Below are 25891 nucleotides of genomic sequence, written 5' to 3'. Positions count from 1 at the left end.
GTCTTCTCAAATTTAGATCACAATTAGATTCCTTTTCAGTACTACTGTAGATCTTATCTAAAAGTTACATATGGTTATAAACAACTGTCTACAGACATTGGATGAAAACCTCACAAAAAAAAAAGAAATTATTGTTGTTTCAACTGCTTAGTTAAGTTTAATAATTTTATTTGAACATGTAATAAATATAAGTTGTTGTTTTATGATATCTTTACCCTCTTCAGGGTATCAATCATTGTCTAGCTGCATTTGAAAGTTTTTTCTTAATACTTAAACTCAGATAAAATTCTGAATATAAAAGTTTTTACATGTTTTTCATTTGGTTTAGAAAATAATCATAACTACCAAAATAGACACTGTTCACTTCTAATCCTTAAAAATTTGGAATAATACAGTCTAAAAAGAAATTTAATAAGTAGAAAGTAATCACAATAAGTTAGCTTCTGCCCATATATAAATGAAAATGTGCTTATATATATTTTATGTTGACTAGTGATACATCAGTAGTGGTCCCATACTTGCAGTTCTCAAAATGCAGACACAAATGCATGTATTCAAAAGTCAAGACACAAAAACTATTTGTCAGCAAGAAGTTGAATACAGAATTCCTGATAGAAATGTGAAACTGTAGCACCAAAAGGCACTAGAAAGTGATATCACACTGCTAGATTTTTATAAACCATTTACTGATTACCAGGTTGACTTGCTTTATCTTCTTGGTCAAATTAAGTGATATCACACTGCTAGACTTTTATAAACCATTTACTGATTACCAGGTTGACTTGCTTTATCTTCTTGGTCAAATTCACTGCTCTCAAAATTCTGCAAAAATCACAAATTATGCCATTTCAAAATTTTTCTTTTACATATTAAAATTACTATAGTAGATCATAGCAATGCTGGTGATAAAAATGTATCTTATAGCATATCTTTTTGAACATTTTTATACTCTAGCTATAACAGTTGATAAAGTAATTAACATACACAATAACTCAACATTACCTGGCACTACATTAAGCTTAGTATTTCATTACAAAATATTAGAATGAAGAACAATATGAAATTAATACATGATAAACCATCATTTTTACTTCAATCCTCAATTCTGACCACTCCTCTTTTTTGGAGGAAAGTCTGCATGCTTAGAAGTAAAAAACATATCTTTCACAAATATCAAAATGTATTCATTCATGACATGAAACATATGCATTTGCTGGGAAATACAGTAAATTGCATTTTTTGCAAGCATAAAGCCTCAAAGCATCGTTGAGCAATGAGTGGAACTTGTAGGCCTCCCCCTGTTCACTAGGCTTGGCATAACTTGTTTTCTCTTTAAATAATCCCTTGCAGATTCAGGGTACAGTGATGCACTGAAATGTTTTCTGAAAATTTGATACCTGTCTGCAAATGTCATTTTAGCAATTAATTTTACTTGCAATGCACACACATTTCATGACAGAGGTATTGTGAAGACATATATTTTAGGAGTGAGGATCACAAACATAAAACTAGTCATTTAAGTGTTAGTAAATTATGTAAACAAAATACACTGAGTTACAATGTGTAGGGTAAGCTATCTACCTGGTACCTACACATACTTAGTTCACAAAAACTAGAGTTACAAATAATTTATAAAACATGTATTTTCATCTAGTCATAAAGTACACACTGAAACATATCCTGTTTATTAAAACAACAAAAGAGGTGTGTAGGTAAAAAAACATTAACATCCATCACCAATTGTTCCAGAAATAGCCAGCAGTGCTCTCTAATTAATATATTTTATTCATTTCACCTCAGTATATGCAAGTACATCAAGTGGACATTGGCTAAAATGTCCAAACTCATAAAGAGAAAGCAGTGTATGTTCATAAATGAGGTAATTAAAATTGAGATCATCCATGTAGAAACTGGATAGATGGACAATATCATCTAATTCTGCAGAGCCTGATTTGACTAATCAGTCCAATGACTAAATCAACGGAAACACACCTGTGAACATCAGATCTATTTTCTAATGAAAAAAAGGTACTTTGTATAAATATTTGGCTAGAATAGTTTGAGTGTATCATTATTTGTCAAAATGGTGAGAAACTTTCACTTTCCTTCTCCATGATTCAGAATCTGAGAAAGCAGTATTATTACTGCCTGTCATCCATTTAGCTCTATTCAAGTCATTCTACTGTAGTTCATACTTATATATCATTGCCTCAATTTGAACGGATGTAGTCAATACATTCATGGATACGAGTTGGAGACCATGTTACAAAGTTTTAGAAGATTATTTAATGTTGTCAGAAAAACACAATTCAAAATCCATGCCTTTTTTCTTCAGGGCTGTGGCTTTTTCAGCAGTTTTGTACTCAACTGTGCCATCCTTGTCTGAATTTCTTTGACAACACCATGCTGTTCTGTGGAACCTTCATTGAAGCTAAATCATTTTTTGCACAATACCCAAATTCTGGAATTGATTTTTCAACTGCAGTAATGTAATTTTTGAGGCTGGAGCAAAAGGCTAAGTTTCAATATTTAAACCATAACTTTTAAAATATTATAATGCACATATACATAAATATAGTTTTAGATAATCTTTTGAAAGTCATTGTCTGCCCAACCTGATAAGTCCTGGTATTAAACAAAAGGCCTCTTCAATAGTGAATTGTGGAAAACAAAAGATAGATTTGAATCTATATATATCCAATTTTGAATCCAAAATAGACAAATTAAGAGGAACATGTAAAAAGACATTTGCAATTAGTGAGAGTTTTCTCACATATTTTAGGTCAATTGGTATTACATATCTTTACTGTTAATAGCCTGCATCTAGTCATTTCTGACAAACACAGTTAAATGAGCAAATTATTCAACAATCAACAATTTCTCTGATCAAATAAAGAATTATGGATATTATCTTGTCATAATTTTATTGTATCAAAAGCAATCTTAACCCCAGGTAAAAGTGGTTGCATTTGTAACTTGTAATAAGTAAAAAATATATTTAGTTGAAACTACACTGTTATTTACACTTATAAAGTAAACATTAACAACAGGCATCACCGAACCTAGTTATATAATCAATGGTGATTAGGCCACACACTTACATTCGTGAGTTGCATACAAGTAAATAGCATGCAGACACCGATGGAAAAACTAATAGTTAATATTTGGATTACTTAGATAATTGGAATAATAAAAAAATAGTGATAATCTGAAACTCTAATTTCAAGAATCATGACACTAAATGATTAAGTTTAATATCCTTTAATTAATCAAAATAACAGAGATACTTTGATTATTTGGATACACATATACTACAACAGTAGTAATTGGAAATACTAATTCTGATTAGGTTATTAAAATATGCATATGGCAAGGTGGCATACTGATTTGGGCAGAGATCAGTATTAGTGGTCACAGTGACTTTATGTGCAATGACATGGCATTATGAATAACAAACAGTATAGGGATGTAGTTTTACAACCAACAGGGTTCTCATATGCATATGTAGTTGATGGAAATGGATAGTCCTGAATCGTAACTGCACCAGGCAAGCAAAGACACCCTAATATATGTTTGTGGACATCCAACTCAAACAATCAACCCCATTATAAATGAGTGCCCTAAACACAATTTTTTAAGAGGTATCATTGTCCTCCATGTAGCAAACACCTGACACTGTCAAATGGATCTTAGACCTTGATATACAGTTCATGTTAAGCTTGATCACGTTAAGCACATCACAATGATGTACAACTTACATCAGTGATTGATGTGATCATAAACTATTAACAAACCTTTTCTGACCATTCAATGTTCTACAATACCTGTAGTACAATTTTAACATTTGTAGATATCAGCTCCAATAGGTACCACTTGCATATCCAATCACAAATGCTCACCTAAAACTTGTTTCGTACACAATAAACTCAGCAGTGCCACCTGTCTCTTACATTGAACTTTACTCATAATATCAGTCTTCTCTAACTTAGTTTGATGTCTAGAAACTGGTTTAGATAAGAAAAGTTTACTTTTTTGTATGTTCTCATGAAGATGATGTACACTATTTTAAATTTTTCCTGTTTGCAATGCAAGATTCCTAATGAACAAAGATAATAACAGCCTGTAGCTATTGTATTATTACTGTAGTGAATCTGAAGTTGTAAACCAATTAATATATGAACTTTTAGCCTATGAGATTAACAAAGGTAATGCTTTTCCATTAGGATCTATAAGTAGTGAAGTATGATGAGTCAAACAAATCACTTCTTGAGTACTTGTAAAGTTTTAAAGTGGGTAGAATTAATTTTGTAGCCAACCAACAAATTTGGAAATTTACAAATCTTCTAATCCTTAATCACATATGATTCTTTAAATCAAAGATGTGATCTTCCACATTGTAACTACCACAAGGATATTACATTTAGTCCTGAGTCAGTATATTGCTTAAATAAATGAACTAGTTACCATGATATGAGTACCATGTTAAGTGTGTAAAATATTTTCTGTACTTAATTCTGAATTTGTCTTTATATTTAACTTTAAACGAAAAAGATTTAAAGCATTTATGAAAACAGAAGGTCACAACAGACACTCTGTCCATCTTCAAATATTTATCACAGGACATCCCAGTCACAAACAGTGTATTTAGGTATTGCTCATCACAGCCCATTCTGATACAAAATATTCATATACTCAGACCATAAAGATGTTTCAGATCAGAGATTTAGAATTTCCACAAAAAAGGATATCCCTTGTACTTAATGGCATTGGAAAACAAAGGAATATGGATCAGCTTGAGGCATGCAGACTGTTAGAAATAGAACTGCAGCAAGTTATATCCAGCAATAGTAAGCAAAGTGTGACATCATGTACCAATTGATAATTCATGATCACAATAAAAGTCATTGACATAAATCATCCAAGTGTCTCAGACAACACTATGCAACATAATCAACAAAGACCTCCAATTGGAAATGAGGCCAACAGGATATGAGGGTGTATGCTATACCATATGAAGCACCTATGGAATTCTGTGTGATCAGACTGTTGAAATGGGCAATGTGAAAATGTTGTCCTTATACACTAGATGGATTATGGCAAGCATGCAGGGAAAAGTGATGTGCTTTGGACATGACAGCTGTATGATGGAGCCTTTTACTACATTGGAAACTATGCTGGAAGGCTATTGTAAATATGCATGGTCATCAGATAGAGTATGACCAGACATTTTGACCTAAGCTGTAACAACGTTTTTAAAACCATTTGAGATAGAAATAAACAACAAACACATGCAAATACAAGACATTTGCAGCTTTATTCCATGCATTGATAGGTTTTATGTACACAGTCAGGAAGTTTAAATATTTCTACTCTACTCCTCCCCCCCCAAACAAAACAGAAAAAGGGTAATTTAAATTTATTTACTAATTTTGTGTGGTGGTTACCACGTTGGTGAAATCAATCAACCCCACATAGTTATGGCAGATGAAATAACATACAAAATATTATGTCTTTCTGAAAAGAAACATTTGATGTATATTTAGGAGGTTGTAGAGAACACGCAAATGAAATTTGAAAAATTTCAGATCAAGAAAAGTATTTTCAATCTTAACATGAAAATGACTTTGTACTTGGAGCAGTCAACAATGACTATAAATTTACAGACAAATTTTTAGCAAAAATACTAAATTAAAATTTTGATTTTTTGTTTTCGTCTACAAAGAACTGTAGTGTTTACTGAAATCTTGCCATATTTTGTGAAGCTATATTAAGTACTTTCAGAGTTATAGTAACTACAAGTTAACATTGTGACTACAAGTTCTGGTAAAATATATGAATACATTGCAAAAGGATTGATATTTGCATATACACAAATAATGGGACTTGTTAAATAAATCATTTGCATAAACATGAAAAATTTCCAGGCAGTACTGTAAATTCTGCTAGATTTATTAGAGAGGCCAAAAATACCATTACAATGAGGTTGAGAGCAATACAACCCCAACCTGACTGTGCATGGGGGTTTATGCTTTAATTATACTGGACAACAAAAAAATTTCTCTGCTACTAGAAAAATTACAACTGTTGAAAATTACTCATCACCTCTAGTTTTTGAGTTATGATAGGTTTATTCAAAATATTCTGATATATCATGAAAACTTTAATTACTTTATTTATTCATTGAAAATTGCATTTTTTAAGTATGTATAACCTGCATGCTTTGTTAAGTTTCTTTCATTTTCACAGCATGAGCAATAGGAATATATGACTTAGTGTTCCCATTGTACAAAAGTACAGCTTTCAGACTAACTGTAGAGGAATCAGTAAAAAGTCTCCATTCTTGAACATGATGTTCAGTACCTAATTTTTCCAGTAGTACATCAACATTTCTATAGAAACACAAAGTATCTTGCATGCTATAGTGAGAAGCAAGACTTTGATAAGACAAGTCACAAATCAGATCATTTGGCTCTTCTTGTGTGATCACATGAAGCAGTTTATGTTGTGGTACCACAGGAAGAGAATTACTAGATGAAGAGGACTCATTGTCTTCTTTACAGGATGACTTTTGTTTTCCAATTCACTGGTGGATGTGGCTCTGGAAGACCATCCTCATGAGGTACAGGTTTCATTACAGATGCAATCTCTGGACATTTAATGTATTGCTTAGTTTTGTCTTAATATTCAGAAATATTAGTCATGCAAAAATAACAGTCAGTTAGATGATCTTTTGGCTCACATGATATCATGAAAACTTAAAATGTCATACTTGCTTTCTTCTTATTCAGCCACTGTGCCAAGCCAGGTGTGCAAACTGTACAATGCACATGTTGAGCCCAAAGTTTTTACACCCAAAATAGTGTTAGTAAGCTACCTTTACCTTGTGTAGGATGTTTTTCCTTCATGAAACTGTAATGTATTTTCCACAAATGTAGCAGAAACTGTTTGAGTGATTTTTACACTTTTGGACTTTACTTGAACTGCAAGCAGCCAGAATTTCAAATGATTTTCCAAAAAATATAAAAGAATTTATGTTTACTAAACTAGAGTTTAAAAGATTGTAAAAAACAAAATTTTGCAGAATTTGATTATATTGCAGGTATGATCAGACTATGTTTTGACTGTGTGCAGATAAAGACAAAGTGACAAACTGAGGGTATGAGAGGCAACTGTGAGAGGCATCTAACTCTGACCCTTTTATGCTTAGTCAAGGGACTTCTTGAATGTTCTAGCAAACTGAACACGTGAGGATTTTGTGATTCCCGGGAGAGCAGGTGAGCATAGGAATGAAGCAAAAGTGATGCAAGAACAAATAGCATGTATGAACATCATAGTTGGAATTATATACCAATACAATACAGTCAGTGTTTGAAGTTATCAAAAATCTATGCCTTTTACCCATTAAATAATCTACTGTACTGAGTTGATTGCATGGTATTTCACATAGTGCTGATAAAATATTGAAATATTACAATAACTCAAAATCTAGAGGTGGTGGACAAATTCTGACTCCATTCTTGAAATCAGCACCATAAAATTATTCCAAATCACTTGTATTTCCTCCAGTTTCAAATTTTTTGCTGTCCAGTGTTAGGGGACACTACAAAAGATGGGAAGTATAAAATTTTCAATTTCAATTTTACAATATTTTGCACATTGCCTGAGCTTGGATTTCAATGAAACGAATACCACAAATATTGTTAAAAATTCAGTCAATCACTATAGTCACATCAAGACTCAAAGAAACATACGTTGGATACAAATCGTGGAAAAATCAGTTTTATAAATATGCCAACAGCACCTCACATCCCGAGATGTTTTTATAAAATTACAGGATAAAATTTAGCCAAATATTCAGATAGACTTTGGAATTTGCTAGATTTTATGCTGGACAGTAAGAATTTAAATGAAATTCTATTATATCTGAGCTACTTTCTATTTGCAAGAACAAAATGATTTTCACACATCTTATAGAGATAAACAGAACAAGTTTTAAATGAACAAGCCTTTAATCAAAAACAGAGAAAAGTTACAACCACTAAAGCTAGACTTAAGAAACTGTGTGCTCTATTTTAATGTAATGTTCATACTTGAACCTATATGAAGAATACTTACATATATGTATATATACGTGATACAAAGTTATATATTCTACTTCAGATAACTTGTAAATGCAACATACGATTAATGATTTTGTGCAATTTTGCAACAAAGCTGAAGGTAGTTTTTTGAAACTCACCGTTAAATAATGAACATAAGCCATAAGTTGCAAATACCTTAAAAAATGTGTGATGATAATTATTACCTCTAATTCTTGCATAACTTCATCAATGAAATCTGTTGGGTTTTTCTTGTATTGTACAGCACAACGAATAGCATCTTGAAACATCTATAAAAAAAAATGCTTTTTGCTCAAATTACATGTTATTAACTTTGATTCTCAGCATTCAGAATAAATAACTTGTACACTAATCTGTTTGTTTTAGAAGATTACTGACTTAGTAGATATAGTTAATATATCATGAAAATATATTTTTTTAGTGTCTTGTTTGATTTAGTGCTAGATGATACTGGGTGAGTTTGCCAAGTAATTGTTTTTCACTGCTTATTTTATACTTCTTTTTGTTGATGTAGATGACACTGTTTCATTTTCAGATTTCTATAATGAACCTAAGAACGATATTTATAGTTTATAATAATTAACTTACTTACACAAACACAATGTCTCACCTTAACAACATTTGTTCCATCTGATGCAGAAACGAAATAGAAAGGCATGCCAAACTTCTTTGAAAAATTGAAGCTCTTCTTAGTTACCTTAATATCCACTGAAACAAAATGAATATCAGTATCTATGTAACAGTAGTACAGATTTTATATCTTTTAGGTTACATGTATGTAAATAAAAAATTTAATTATTAATGTTCAACTTTTCTACAATATGCCTTAAGAGATAATTTTGATTAATTAACCCTCCGTTAGTCACATGGGGTGTATTTAAATCCCAAGTATTAGGTCATCAAGAAATTAGTGTTGCTTTTTTAGATGAAAAAAACCCAAACAATTTATATGTATCAAAACAAAACATATATTAAATGAAATAGTCTCCATTTTTATCAATGATGCTTTTTTCTATCTTTCAATCAGGTTGTTAATGCCCTGATAAAAGAAATCACTTGGCTTTGAAGCAAAAAACAGGTTGATGTTCTCTTTAACACCTTCCACATTTGCATAAATTTTCCATTAAGATGGTGTTGCAGCAAGCGAAAAAGTTGGTAATCTGATGTTGCCATATCTGGAGAATATGGTGGGTGTGGGAGAACTTTCCAACCCAACTCCATAATCTTGTGTTGCGTCAAACATGCCACATGTGGACCTTTCCAATTGAAGAGTGAAGGGCGTTTCTGATGAAGAGCTTGATTTAAACATTCCAGTTGCTGACTGTAGATCTCTGCATTGACAGTTCACTGTGGATTTGGGAGTTCAAAATGAAGTACTCTTTTGATGTCCCTTCAAATGCAAAGCATCACTTTCTGTGGATGGAGTCCAGGTTTTGGGGTCAGAAGTGGTTTTTGTCTAGGACTAAGCCATTGTTTTTGGAATTTAATAAACGACTAGAGAATCCACTGTTTATCACCGGCGACAATGATCATCAGAGAGTTTGTGAGGCACCCAAACACCTTCTTTATGGAGTCTTCCCATATTCCTTAGATGTTTACATATTGTTTCATGAGAGACATGCAATTTCAGGGCCATTTCACGTGTGGCCTTGGGTTAGACTCAGCAAGCTTCTTCAGAGCATCAATATCAATTCCAACATGTCAGCCCCTGCCATCACAATTTTTAAGGCTAAAGTCACCTGGACAAAATTTGCTGAACCTTCATTGACACTTATGAATATTTATAACATTTCCATAAACTTCTTTGATATCCTTTGTGGCTACAGAGGCATTGTTTTCCTTTCTTGTATTCACACAGCATTACATGCCAAATGTGTGTCTCGCCGTGTGCCATCACTACAAGGGATTAGAGTATGCTAAATTTTACACATAATATAGGCTACACAATGGGACGTTTAGGCACTTTTTTTAACTATTATATGCGATATATGTTATTTGGGGGGTGGTTAATGAAAGTGTTCCAAAGCACAACATTAATTTCTTGATGACTTAATACATTAGTTGACCTCATCACTAAGAGATAGCAGCACTGATGCAGTTGTTGTTCACAGTACTTTCCCTAAATCCCTGATAGCATGAGCACTTTGTTCTTCTACCTCAGCCTCAGTGAAAGCAGCACATGTTTTGTTCTTGCTCCAGCACACAAAAATCCCACAGTACTAAATCAAGGTGTATTTCTGAGAAGGCTTATATCTTTATTACTTTGTTATTCTTGATTCAATTAATGTTTCCAGAGCTAATTTATTCTGAATATGAAGAAATTTTGTAATTTTTATTTTTGGTATTTCAAACTATTCATGTTTTATTTTTTTTAACATTGAGAATGTACAGTGACATTAAGTGAGATGATTAGGCATTTTTGTTGTTGTTAATAAACTAATTATGTTTTTGTTCAAAATAACTTTTAAGAAGATTTTTAGTTGTAAAACATATTTACTTTACCTTTGGAATGATGTTTTTTGTTTGTCAAATAAAATATGAACAATATTTTTGTAATAATTTCATTATTCCTCTACTAATACTACCCATACTTTAAAAATTAACCAAAATGCTATGGAAATGGTCACAAGATACTTAATTTACAAATATACACAGACATATTTTAGTTATAATAATAAATCATATTTATTATCTTTTTTCTTCTGGATAGAGCGTGACCCAACCCTGTGGTACTAATGTTGTCTGGCAAACTGATGGTACTAGCATAGGGTTAAGTGGTACTACAAAATAGTTTAAATAACATGAAAATGGTAAATAGCTACTTTCAAACAAGAAGGTGCAGCATTTAAAAACAAGCATGTGTTACACCTAAGCATAAGTTGGAGTAAGTTAAAAGTTGAAATAATTCACCATTCAGCCAATGACTATTATTTGTTTTTATCTATTGTAGAATATACTACTTCTCATTAACTCAAGTAATCTACACAAATGATAGTAAACATAAATTTTATTGTCCAGTTCATAATTTTACAAACAGTTTTGCAGTTGAAATCAAATGTAGTTAGTTTGACTTTGAAACTTAAGTTTCCCACAAGAAAAACATTCAAGTATTGAATCTAATTCCGTAGCAGTGTAATTCAAAGTTAATGTTTTCCTACACTGAAAATATATTTCTGATAGCCACTTACCTCATCTCACATAATAGTAGCTTCTCTCATTCATTGCTGCCCCCCCTATATGTTTACACTTGCTACTAGCCTTGAAACTCCCATCTACCCCAAGTTCAACATGGTTTTATTGCATCTTTGCATGCAAATAAGCAAGTACTAACTCTCCACCAATAAAAGTGCAACACACGTTCCTGATGCAGGTTAGGCCCTCTATACTTATCAGCCTAACCGTCACTTCGAATTTAGACACAAAAGAAGCATCAGAATTGGGGAGGAAGGGTGGGAAGTTTAAGAGGAGGTAAGTACCTATCAGAAATATATTTTCAGTGTAGGAAAATATTAATTTCCAACACAGTATCTTACCCCTTCTGACATAATAACTAGAATCCCATACTGAAAAGGTGGAGAGACCAGTGCAAAAGTGATCTAGGTGAGCACCCTTTGGAAAGCATCCAAAGTATGTCTGTAGAGTGTGACCTCTCTTGAGAGAGGAACACACCCATGTGAGACTGCACCACATCTGTATGCAGAATTGGGTGGAAAATAGGTGTAGCACATCCATTAATGTACACGTGTTGGTTGGTCTAGCTCAACAGCAAACACAAACACCTGGAAATCAACATCCAGGAGATGGCAGGATGGAGGGTTCCCAACCAAATATAATGATGGTGAGGAAAACTAAATGGATATGCCCCATAGTGTAGAATGGCTATTGCATGTCAGACCATACCCAGTGAGTCAACTCCAGTCCAAAACCAGGCAGCAATGGCTATTAATCATCCATTCCACAGTAGAAGGAGGGCCCCTAGTGTGTTCACCTCAAGCCTATGAGACAGAAGGGAAAATGTTCCATTCTGTCTCACTAGACAGAGCACATGTAAGAAATCCTCAACCAACACCAGCCACTTGTGAAAACAACATCAAAACGGCGGTAGGAAGAGAAGTGCCAGTATGGTGGTTCACTCAAATTCAAAACCAACTGGACTTCTGGTTCCTAATCCAGCTCCATACATTACTAGAATTTACAAGTCACAATCTGCAAGTGGTATGCCGGGGGTACCCCAACCCACCAGAGTACCTGTTAGTCAGTCCAGCTTCTTGCAATACAGAACTGACAAGCCTCAGCTTGATGAAGGAGATATGCCAGGAGTACCCCAACCAAGTAGTACATTAAAAGGAGTAGAAAAGAAGGTTTTAAGGGATAAATGATAGAGGGAACAGGTAGCCAAGGGTACAGAGGAAGGATGGGTAAGGGTGTGGAGAACAAAATTCATATCCAAATCCAGCAATATTGTTGGGCAAGGAGGATGACTAATCTGGAAGGAATGTAATAAAAGGAAAAAGTGCAGTACCTGGTAAAACGGAATGTACTAGGCAAGGCTGCTCGATATCCTACTATGGCAGATATTGAGGAATTCAGATGAAACAGCCAGGTAAAATTCTGCAGTTGGTCAGGAAGGAAGGAACCCAGTGGTGAAAATTTCACCACTTTCTCTGACAAATCATGAATGAGGAAGGGTAAATTGAATGGGACGAAAATGATACCACACTCATAGATAGCCTGGATGTCCTTGCAAAGGACCAGACAAAAGCCACGCGTGAAGACGAAGTGTGGGAAGTGCAGGATGAAAATTTTGTAACATCTGAACATAACTGTACCTAAATGAAAAGTGAAGGCTAGACTGAATAGAATAGATGGAGTAACCTATGTCAGAAGTGTGTCGCACTCCTATTGGTGGAGGGTTGCCACATACTTATTTGCATACAAAGATGCAATAGAATCACATTCAACGTGGGGTAGGTGGGAGTGTCAAGGCTAGTGATGAGCAAAAACACTTGTGCATATAGAGAGCAGCACTGAATGAAAGAAGCTATTATGTGAATGAAGGTAAGATATCATGTCAGAATTACCTTTTTATATGCTTTCATTCTTGTTTCAACATTATTTTGAATATTGTTTTTATATTGGATATCTTATTTAATCAGATCTTGTAAATAATTATGTATATCTGATGAATATTTATAAAACAAATAAAGCTTACCATCAATTTTGTTTGCAGCACAAAGACATGGTATCTCTGGTCTGTACTCTCTGAGTTCCTTGTACCAATTTGGTAAGTTTTTATAGGTAATCTTTCTAGTTACATCAAAAACCTGAAATATTTGATACCAGCATTTACTAATTAATAAATAGCAACAAAAACATCTGTCAGTAAATTTGAGAAACCTGACATTTCATTAAACCAGTGTAACAGTTAATAACTAAGATGAAGTGACAGTAATCTTAAAAATCAAATGTAAAAAAAAAGGTTTTAAGGAGATTATCATTTAGTTGTACAGGTTATAATATATTATCATTTAGTTGTACAGGTTATAATATATTATCATTTAGTTGTACAGGTTATAATATATTATCATTTAGTTGTACAGGTTATAATATATTATTATTTAGTTGTACAGGTTATAATATATTGTCATTTTTTGTAAAAGGATACAGTTTTTACATTCATTACTTAAACTGTACTGTTGTCAATCTAAAGCACAAAATGTAGACTTAACTAGATGCATATAAAATCTTCATCACTCCAAGAGCTTGTGAGCATTAATCTGAATGCAAGATCTATAGAATGGAAGTTCAGATTTATTATTAAATTACAATGTAAATAATATAATTTGTTCTAAAAATGTTGAATTACTTAGTGAATTTGTGATCCTCACCTGAGGATGCATCACTCCCCAAAACTTGTAAATTTGTGATGATTCATAAGCCTGATCTTTTTTCATGAAAATTGCAAGTTTTATACTATCATTTAAGTTAAATTATTTTTGACCTGTAATTCTTTAATCCTCAGCTTATTTCAGTTGAGAAGTTCTCAACTGGAAATGGTTTATAAAAAGCTTCTTATCGAGGTGCAAAATAATAGTCAGTGATCAGTCAAAAGCTAACACTTTTTTGTCTATGACCAGACATATTTACATAAGCTCAGCCATATTGATTTGATGTGTATTTATAATACTATGGCTATGTGTTTAACATAAGCCACTTTTTTTAAGAATTTAATATACACTTTTATTACCTAAGTAGTGATGGTAGATCTAAACAATATGAAAACTAACTTTAAAAGATGTAAGAAATTAATACACTATAAATACTTGTAACTGCCAATCATGCAAATGTAACACATGCTCTTAGTCTCTAATTCTGCAATTTTCTCAAAGAAAATTCAGCTTTTCCTACAAGCAAGCTCTACAAAGAACTTCTACCAGTAAGCCTCTTGAAAACTCAGACAAGGTGCAAATTTTTGACTGTTTTATGAAGTTTTACTTTCTCTAAGTTAATACTTTAAAAATAATCTACTTAATGAAATTATGTTTATTCATAATAAATATTTGTTTCAAGGATTCTGTTTGATAAACCTAAACTATACATGTATGAACAAGCAAGAAAATTTTAAGTTACAATGTTTGTGCTGATTCTGAGTGTTTGAGTGGATGATTGTTGACCTACATGCATTAAATGACATTATATATTAAGCTGTAAAAAACAAACTTCAAACAAACAAACAAACTTCAGAGTACAAACAAAAGAACAAAATAAATACATAACATTTAAACACAAATAAAGTAATTTTTATTACTTACTAATATACAGGCATGGGCTTGATGATAATAAGAGGGATGCATACTGCTGAATCTTTCTTGACCTGCTGTATCCCAGAAGTCTAATTATAAAAGAAGAAAAAATCAATTACCATGTCATAAGCATGGAAAGTTTACATAACAACTAAAATACAGTGAAATATTTGCCCCCCCCCCCCACAGATTTCTTTTTAGTATTTTCAACTAAAACCTGTCATTTAAAGTTGAATTAAAAAACTTGATTTTTAGCTTTTAGTACATAAAAGCTGGATCATACTGTTCTGACTTCATTGTATTTATAATTTGTTTGAATGATTTAATTTTCTATTAACTTATGAAAGATTTTAACTGCTTTAAAGTAGATATCATCAATAAATAAAATCCTGAAATAGTCATAACTGAAGATAAAAAATTATTAATACATTTCAAGAAAAATAACTTACCAACAACAACAGGTTCACCTTCAACATCAGTTGTGTATCTAAAAAGGGTTAATGCATATGTGGATAACTGATGAGGCTGACTGGTAAATGGACGTATAGGAACTTTTAATCATTTTCATACAAATACAAAACTATTATTTCCACCTTCATACTTAAAATAAATATATATTTCCAACTTAGCTAGCAAAATTGACTATAAAACTACACAAAAAATTTGAGACATATAACTGTAATTGGTAATGACACAAGAACTATAATATTAATGAAATACTTGTACACAAAATCACATTTGGTGGCCCATCCAAATATATACACGTAGCTCTTCCTTTGAATTTATGGGTACAAATTGAAACTTTAACACCGTTAACTATTCATTTACATTTTTTGTTATTAGCTAGGTCTGTTTGATGAATTTTGTGCAAAGCTATTCAAGAACTATCTGCTCTAGCTGTCAATATTTTTAAAGTGATTAACTAGAGGGAAAGCAGCTATTCAACAGCATCCAACACCAACTCTTGAGCCACTCTTTACCAATGAATAGTGGGATAAACCATTACATTATACAGTCCCCATGGCTAAAAGGGGGAGCATGTTCAGTAATGGTAAATTCATGACCCACAGATTGCAAACTGATTGTCCTAACCACTAGAGTGTGCCAGGCCTAAAGAGCCTTTGGAATTTCCAGTAATTAGTACATCTGAAAAATGATTCATTTCCTTTGGTTTTTGAGATAAACTTTGCTTAGTTGATGCAAGTTTCAAAATTAAAAGAAATGTTTCACATGTTCTTTAACAAAAAAATTAAAACATTCATCATTAAATTGCAGATTTTAATTTAAAGAAGTTTTGATGTCATTACTCACTAACATTTCACTGGAAGACATTATGGACATATGTTTCTCAAAACTATTCCAAGAAGATCAGGTTTATGAAGAATTTAACTAAGAATCAACTTAACTCTTGATGATTCTTGCTGTCAAAAGCAACCACCTGAAATTAATATAACAAACTAATTTTGTTATACTTTGTCTCTGTGAGCAAACCTTGTTAAGCAACTGTCCTCTTAAAGTTCGAACAGTATGTTGATGATACTTTTGCTATTTTCACTGAAAATACCATGTCCAACTTTTCCTCAAAATTTTAAACTCGCAACATCCAAACTTTAAATATTTATTTAAAATACTGAAAAAACAATCCCACCTCTTTTTGTCAAATTGCAAGTACTCAGTATTCAAGACTCCATAGGGAAGACTAAATACTATAACTTCTTACTCAGTTTGACACCTTCAAACTACAAACTTAACCTAATCACATTTATCACTTGCTCTAATCATTGAAATTCTCATTCAAAAATCATTTTTAAGCAAGATATGCTAAAACATGATGAAAACCCAAATTACTTGTCATTTAAGAAATGTAACATGAAAAGAATTCAACTAATTTTTAGTTCACATGTAAACACACGTGTAAATATACACAAGTATCCTTTTAAATTTTTCATAGCAAACTTCAAATGAGTAACTGTGAAATACTTTATATGGTTTCTGATATTAGAGAGTACTATTTCACTACTAACATTTTTACAAATGTTTGTGATATTATTAATCAATATAATTGCTTTTTACTGTTTACAAAAGGATACTATCCATCCATTAAAAACCTTTCCACAAGTCTGAAAAAATAAATTTTTTATCATAAATACAAACATGTACACAAATTTACAAATAAAATGAACTTAAATTCTTACAGTACTTAGTCTTGGTTTTTACAAATAGCCTACTTTCCTCAATCAACAATAAATGAAAAATAAAACATACTGAAACACATATATATATATATACAAATTTCTCATGCACAGACTGGAGAATAAAACATTAAACTATTCAAAATAACTTTTATTTATATGAAATTATTAACACATCAATGCTTTGTTAGTTGCTAAGGGCTACATTTCCCCAACAACTAAGATCGCAAAGCTCAGAAACCCCAGTTACATATAGCATTCACTTCTCTTGAAGGCAAGTACCAAAATGAGCACCTGAAGTGGAAAGGGTGGGTAGAAGTGTGTGTGTGTGTGTATATATATCAATAATACATTTCCTGGTAAGGAAACTGTTAACTTTCGAGATAACTCATCTTCACACATAGATTAGCTACAATCCCATGATGATATGGTGGATGGACCAGTGCTAAATATACCCAGATGAGAACCCTTAAGAAAGTGACCAAAAGATGCCCACGGGATGTGACACCCAATGGCAGAAGGCTTCATAAGGGCACATCTTGTCTCATCCAGGGTATACTCTTCCCTCATATAGGAAAAGGGATGAGGTATAGAAGCCAAATTTGTGTCACAGGGATGGGCAGAATTAGAACATGACCATCTGAGTACTTGCACACAAGTTATTGGACAGCCTATATGTGCAATGTGGTTGGGGCACACTCACACCATACCTAGTGTACTTACTTCAACTCTATGATCAGACTCTTAAGGGACTGACACCAGCTGTGGGAGGAGGGCATGTGATAAGCATCAGTGCTCACCTCAATTGTACCATCAGATTCAATGGCATCATCAACATACTGTTTGAGCTTTAAGAGGACAGTTGCTTAACAAGGTTTGCTCACAGAGACAAAGTATAACAAAATTAATTTGTTATATTAATTTCAGGTGGTTGCTTTTGACAGCAAGTCATCAAGAGTTAAGTTGATTCTTAGTTAAACCATCAGACTCTAGCTGCAGAAGGAGGGCACATTTTTTGGTAATATGGATACTTTTGTAGGCCTCAACTCTACTACCAGACACTAAGGGACTAACACCAGCTGCAGGAGAAGGGTATGACAGAGATACATCACAGGTTTGTATAAAGTTCTTGCTTCAACTCTACTACCAGACTCTACAGGATTTACACCAGCTGTGGAAGGAAGGTACATTGGTCAGGTAGTAAGGACCGATTCAGAGCATAGTCACCTCAACTCTACTGAACAGGCTGCAGAAGAAGAATGTGATATATGTATATATAGATAGATAGATTAGTATTGTATGGCAAGTGCTCATCTCAATTCAACTGAACAGATACTATGGAATAGATTTTATCTGCACCGTTATGAAGTATTGGTCCATTTTTATTACATGCTCACCTCAACTCTACTGGACAGATGCAAAGAAGGTCCCTGGATGCCCATTGGTTCTTCAGTCTGAAAAGGTCTTTTACTGGAGACAGTGAAATTGATGACCATGAAGTCCTATTTTCAAAAGCAAGCAAGCATGAGCCAGAGAAGTGGGAGGCATACACTTCCCTAGTGCTGGCTTTTTCTGTGATAGTCCATGGAATAAGTACAGTCTGGATTGGACAATAGAGTGAATACATACATATATATATATATATTTACCACAAGGATATCTCCAGGAGTTTTGTAGAACAACCCATCTCATAAGTGGGCTGATGTAGAGCCAGAGTGGATGGTATGAGCACTCTCCATTCTCCTGGCTCAATGCAGATTTTGGGTAAGTATACTCTGAAAGACAACACCAGCCACCTGGTAGGATTCTATGTAATCAAAGAGGAACTCTGGAAGAGAAGTAGTAAATATTCTTCTCAAAGATGGTGGGGTGATTGAAGAATGATGACTTGTAGATGCATAAAACCATCAGGAGATAAAACAGACAGAATATGTACAGAAGGAGGTAAGATGAGGCCTAGCAGAGAAATTGACAGCCAGAGCCTAAGGATAAAAAATAGAGGACCATAAGAGAGGAAGCCCAGAGTGGAGAAGAGTGACAAAATTGTCCAATATGGACATGCCCAACCAGCAGTAAATCCCACGGAATATCCAAGGGTGTAGAGGCTATTCCGTTGATAGAATACAGACTGGCCAAGAGAGCCAGTCCACAACCAAGATTGAAGCTCATAGAAAAGGATATGAATGGGCTCAGATGTGTATGGTTAATGCCCAAAACAAAAGGCTCATGAACACAAACCAAAAAGACAAATGGAGCAGGAAAAGACCTTGCAATAGGCTGAGTGGAACATGAAAAAGTGAACCATTAGTAGGGGCAGGAATGAGAAGGCTAAGCACATTAATGTGGCGTGAACTCTTAGCCAGCATCTAAGCATCAGAAGTCCTGTCCTTATCAAAAAATGTACCTGAACCAGAGAGAGAAGCATTGAAGAAGGAAGAGGTGGTAAGGGAATACAGGGTCCAGTTACCATGACAATTCCTTGAGGAGAAGCTCACAAAATAGGACAAAGGATCCAAGAAAGAAAACCTTTGGCCCACAAGGTTCACTGAAGGAGATATATGGGGACATGCTCCAAAGGGATGAGGAGTTTTATGGAAGCCAGAGTCTACAAAAGCAAAAGAACCTCTCATGCAGGCAGAGAACAAGAAGTATAAAACCTGGTGACCAGGTGAAGAAGACAAGATGAAGTCAGTGGATATGGGAAGAAAATGCCCATAATTACCCAAAAGTGAGGTGTGAGAAAGAGCCCCAAGATTAGCCCCCCCCCAACTGAGTAACTGAGTAGACACCATAAAAGGGAGATAGAAGAAGAAACATCCAAGAATGGGTAAACATATAAATAGCTAAAGAAAAAGGGATGCTAGCCCAAGTTCATGAATATTTCAAGTGAAAGCCCTCGCGATACCAAAAAATACAAGAAATGACAACAATGAGTCAAAGGGAAGATGCAAAAAATGGAACAAAGAAAGAAAAGAGAGGACAGGCTAAGTGAGATGTGTAGGAGGGTGTCTGATACATCAACCATGGTCAACCACAGACTTTTCACAGAAAAGTGAAGAGAAGTAAGGAAAGAGGCTTAGCAGTTAAGTGGAGAGGTGGTAAATGAATGTTAGCAGAAATTGGGACCAACAGAAGAGAAGGGTAAGATACCCATTAAGAGGTATATATATGTGTGATAGTCACTGTCAAGAAGAATGATGAATGAGACTTCTAGTAAAGGGAAGATCAGAAGAAAAAAAAAAGAGAGTAAGGCCTGGAACTGAGAATATAAAGGTAGGAAGGAGAGTGATCTAGATGAGGAATAGGAGAAAAGGACAACATTGAGAAAGTGGAAAAACCTAAAAAGATAACAAGGATAGAAATCATATAACATCAGACCAGGTCACCAGGAGAAAAGGAACACCACTGAAAACATCTGAGTAATGAAATGGAGTCAGGCAATAAGTACACAAGAAGAAGGAAGAAGTACAATAAAGAGGAATGTAGCCCAACTCAAGGAGTCCTGGCAGTAGAGGAATAATGTGTGGAAAGATAGAGCAGAAGAAGTAAAAGTGGTCAAAGAGAAAAGGGAACAAATGTCTACAGAAGCCATCAGAAGCACTAAGTGCCTTAGATAAAAGGTGGAGTTAGGAAAGGGAATACAGAAGGGTGGAGAGAAAAAAAGACAATAATGGGGAAACTAAAAAGTGAAATAGAATTTCCAAGATTATCAGATAGATACTAATGACAGGAAATCTTTAAATCAGGACAAAAGGAGCTATTAGATGAAGGAAACAGTAAAATATCTAATAACAAGCATAACAAGCAAATAGAAAAGACAAGATAAACCAAGAATCCTGGGCCAGGATGTGAGAAAATGAAATATAATACAGAATGCAGACAAAAGAGATGGAAAGAAACATACTTGAGAGGAAAATCCAAGAAAAGATTGAAAGGTTAAAGTCATTTCACAATGGAAAAGAACTACCCAGAGCAAATCAGGTGAAGGTCATCATTTAATAGATCATTCCTGATTGAAGAGAAATAAAGTTGGACAACAAGATGGGAGTAGAAGGCCCATTAAACACATGGTAATCCATAATATGTTGAACTATGGCTGGAATCACTCTGACAGTTAATGACCCTCCAAAAGCCACAGCATAAATAAGGCCTAAGTGTGAATAATGTCCAACATTCAGAACTAAATATAAATAACCATCAACTGAGCATTCATGAAAAAACAAAATTTAGCTTTTGAAACAAAAGCTAAAGAAAATAAATATCAAAGTTTCATTAATTAAGCAAATCTAAATAACTTGAACAAAGTCTGTACAAAACAATGCAGAGGAGAAAAATGAAGATTCACAAGTGTAAATGCACAGGGAGAGTTCGTGCTCATGGTGTTATGTCACCCTCCTATTGGTGGAGTACTTTCGCTGCATGATGAAATCATCATCACAATTTATGTAAGGTCACTTGAAATAAGATAGGAGTGGCATGCAAATTTCTTTGGAAGACATGCTGAAGAAGATAGCTAATCTGTGTGAGGAGGCGAGTTATCATCTTGGAATGTAATTTTTTTATTTCTTTCTGAAAGAACTAAGCTAGATGTCTTTTCTTCAATATTATATACAATAATTTAAAATATGCCCTTTGCTGCTTCACATTTTTTTCTGGGAGCATTAACCTTTATTCTGGTAAATTCTCATAAAAATCATACTTTCAAAAGAAAGGATAACTACTAATTTGAGTTACGACTTTTTACATTTATGAGGAAATGACAGGTATAGATGTACATAAGGGGAGCCTCTTCTTATTTTTTTATACATAACTCCTGTTTAGCTAAGCCTTCAGTTTGGTAATCAGATTTCACCAAAGTTGCTTTTAATATGTTTTAAATATATATATTTAAATTGTTCTGTGTTTAAAACCTGTCATTAATTGCACTTTTCACTTACATTTCTCGTCTAACACTTTCAAGACCAACACACACAAGGAGTGAGTACTTTAGAAAGCTTACTTAATGTATTTTGACACTAATACTTTATTTTGTTCAGACAACTTTAAAAGTTGAGATAGAGTAATACTCAGCTGAATCTTTACCTGTGTTTTTGAAGGAGCCTCTATTATAAATAGTAAAAAAGATTGCATCCAATTAAATAATACTGTTGTGATTTTGAGAGTTAAATTTTAGAAATGTGTAAAAATTTGTCAAAACCTACAGTTGACAGTCAGAAATTTGAAGGCAGATCATTAGTGCAGTTTGCAATTCTTAAACATTTATTACAACTGAAATATTTACTAATTTCAGAATACATTTTTATTCAAGTATATTCACGTAATTTTTTAATCTTTCCCTGCAGTTGCTGTATGTTGTTGATCATATCAATGCTCAGCAGATGTTGCAAGAATGTAAACATGTACTAATCCTTTTGCACACTACAACCTTTGTTCTTAAGTCTCAGGCTAACAAGTACCCATTTCTGTAGACTTGTGAGAAGGTGATATAAAAACCTGTAAAAAGTGGATTTGGATGGTTTATGGTTGTATGTAAACTACTAGTTGAAGTATATAACTTAATGACTTATGAGATACCAGACTATGGCTTTAGTTTGAGTACAAGTGTGATATTTCCATGATTCTTTCAGGTAGGCTGTAATTTTTTTCTTGTCAGCTCTTGTGTTCCTGCCCTAATCACAGCAACAAGACAGCAATCACAAAAAAATAGAAGTTTGGCCAGTTTGGTAACATAAATACCGTGGTGTGGATAAAGAATTTTATGTTTCTATGTTCACTTGCATTTATTTTCTTCTTCTGTTTATAGCTTTATTTTTTGCTTAACAGTCCTCAAACTGCATCTTGCAGATACTAGACTTTTCTGTCAGACAAAATTGTTCCTGAATGCCATACATAACATATACTTTTAGCCTGCTCAACCAGCTCTTTATAATGTTCTCTTTTTTGTTCATTGTGCAAAATTTAAAATCTTCACTTTAAATATAATTGCTTAGTTTTGTATTAATATCTTGTTAGTTTTATTCAACATCTGGGTTTTTTGTAGGCTTTTCTCAGGAAAAGGTTTTAGTCTTACAAGTATACACATTAAAATGAATGAATTAGGCTTTGTGTCAGAGAATGTATTTCACATCTTGTTTCTCCTCATTTCTGCATTATTCATATTAACTTTAGATAGAATCCATTAAAATAAGGTCAGTACTCAACTAAAATTGTACTATAAACAGAAAATTTCAGATGTAATATTTTCATTTGAGGTAATTAAATTGTCAATTGCTCTGTGCTTCATCTGACATAGTATATGTAAACTATTATCTTTCAAGTGGAAAGCAATATTTTATCAGAATGCTCTTCTAATTACTGTTTAACAATATTTGATTAATTGTGGTTACCCTGCATTGTTTTTTAAACACGTAATTCCTTTAAATTATAGCAAATGATTTATTCAGCAATTGAAATATTAATTCTGAACAAATGTATCTGTCACTCAAAGCATACTACTTGCTTTTTCCCACATGTATAATGCAACAGTGAGTAAGTCTTTACTCAAGACACTAGCACAAGTACTTTTTTCAACTTAAGTTATCTCACAATTTAACAAAAATATTATGATATATAGAACAAGTTCATATTATAATTTAAAATCATCTATGTTAAAAATAGCATTTACATGTATCTACCCTACATAATAAGCTATCTAAAAATGTTAGCATCAAGTCTTGATACAGAGTACAAAATACATTTTTTTTCTTTGAGGTTAAAATAATCCTAATGTCAATTTGCTCCAACTTATTTCCCTATTTTATAATTATTTTCAAAAACATACAATGTGAATTTAAAGAATAATTAAAACATTTGCTCCTCTATTAAATTAGTTTTAGTTTCAATAATATAAAAATAACATGTGAAAAACCATACATAATCATTTAACAATGCTTATTTTTAGGGATGAATGCAGTTATGTAGCTAATATATATACATATATGATAGCTGTATGAATTCACAACTTTCAAAAGTCAAACAAATTTCTTTCATTTGTTGTATATTCCAATTACTGATTTTTATGTTTTCTTACATTTTTTAGAACTTTCCAATAGTTTTTATTTTATTTAACTATAAATTTTATCTGTTTTTATTCAAAAACATTATGCAATTTCACTGTGTTTAAAACCACTGGCATACACTAAAATAACTTTTTTTACCATGTATCAAAATTATAAGCACAATAATTTTAATTGTTAATCAATGTTTCATTTAATATACATAATAAGTTTTAAAGACATTTCATATTCATTTATACATTTTTTGAAATTTCTTTTTGATGATTTTCTCTGCCAGTTCAAGAAGACACTTTAGCCAATAAGGCCCAATATAACACAGCCTTAGAAATAGCAGCCCAGTCAAATCTGAGATATATTATATCACACTATGATGACTGAATTTGAGAAATAGTGATTGACTAAACCTGATAAAACTAAACTTGAATTGAAATTAAAAAGTTTAAATTGATGTTATTTTGTTCAAAACTATTTTGACTTTTCTCATAATGGATTATGGGTACCATATTATGTTCTGATATATTCCAGAAATTTACAAACACTAATGTCTTGTTTATAATAGGCTGATATCAACCCAAAATAAAAACTTACAAAATTGTTATGTATAAGATTAAATAAATAAAACTTTTTATAGAATAAATTTCAACTCTGAAGTTATTATTTTTTAAATGTCTGGAAAAGTGACATGTTTATATTTGTTTATTAATTCAATAGAGTAATTTTGCCCTTTGGAAATCAGACATGGAGTAATTGTAATCAATTACTAAGCGATTACATTTTCAAAGTAATTGCAATCATAATCGTAATCAGAAATTTGTAAGGCCTAGTAATCGTAATCAATGAATTGTAATCGTAATCTGTGATTACAATATAATTACATTTAAAATTTTGGATTTCTTTCTGCTTCAAAAATGTATTTCTGGCATTAACATTATAGAAGTGGTTTTCACAGCTTCCCAATTACCTGCACATAAGCAAAAGATCTTCAGACATCAATTCATTACCCATTAAGTCAATGCCCCTCAGCCCTGGATCACTAAGCTTAGAGGAGCAGGTGTGGTGAATTAAAAAGTAATTATTCATTCCTAGCCCACCATAAATGCATCTCCAAATTGGAGGCTAGTTTGCAGTTTCATTCTGGTGCACTTTAGGCTAAAGTGTAATTGTAATCTTAAGTTAATATTGTAAAAACTGATGTACTTTCAGATGGTAGCTACCAAGACACGAGTTTTTCAACATTTTGATGCTCCCATCAGAAGTACTTTGGGCAGCACTGTTCAATATCAATTTCTGCAACAGGAAAGACTACATCAAATTTGCTTAAGTATCTGCAGGTAATGATATTTTTCTCTAGTAGACAATTTTTTTTTGACTGATGCAATAAAATATCATTCACCATCAATCCATCAAATTATTTTCGATATATAGTTCAGGCTTCACTGTAATGATAATAGATTGATTGTTAGACTTGTTATAATGTTGGACAATGCTTACTTTCAAAACCTCATATTAAATGTTATTTTTTCAGAGGAAACATCCCGATGTTTATGAAAACCTCAACAAAACAGGCTGGTCAGAGCAAGTTAACCAACCTGGATTACCTTCCTTTGTACCAAAATCCAACTAAGAAATTGCAATCTTCAGATCCAGGTTAACAAAAAGTCATCACATATGCTATTGTCACATTCATTGCCAAGGATCTAATGCCCCTCTCAATTGTTGAC

The 25891-nt window shown here is 32.9% G+C and overlaps 1 protein-coding gene across 1 annotated transcript in view; it reads right to left on the bottom strand.

Moving 5' to 3' along the window:
• Positions 1 to 6: 6 nt before the first annotated feature.
• Positions 7 to 25891, bottom strand: part of LOC106468726 (rab-like protein 2A) — a 30005-nt gene continuing 4120 nt past the window's right edge. The window contains exons 2-8 of the mRNA XM_013929170.2: positions 17014 to 17043; positions 15373 to 15452; positions 14933 to 15012; positions 13333 to 13444; positions 8731 to 8828; positions 8306 to 8389; positions 7 to 822 (exon numbers count right to left, since the gene is read on the bottom strand). Coding sequence (XP_013784624.1) covers positions 763 to 822; positions 8306 to 8389; positions 8731 to 8828; positions 13333 to 13444; positions 14933 to 15012; positions 15373 to 15452; positions 17014 to 17043 — 544 coding nt within the window. The 3' untranslated portion in view covers positions 7 to 762. The remainder of the gene's footprint in view (positions 823 to 8305; positions 8390 to 8730; positions 8829 to 13332; positions 13445 to 14932; positions 15013 to 15372; positions 15453 to 17013; positions 17044 to 25891) is intronic.

This window comes from Limulus polyphemus, unplaced genomic scaffold, assembly GCF_000517525.1.
Source record: "Limulus polyphemus unplaced genomic scaffold, Limulus_polyphemus-2.1.2 Scaffold3137, whole genome shotgun sequence".
Classification (NCBI taxonomy): Eukaryota; Metazoa; Arthropoda; class Merostomata; order Xiphosura; family Limulidae; genus Limulus; species Limulus polyphemus.
Note: the sequence above shows the minus strand (reverse complement) of the source record. Positions and strands in the feature narration are given on the sequence as shown.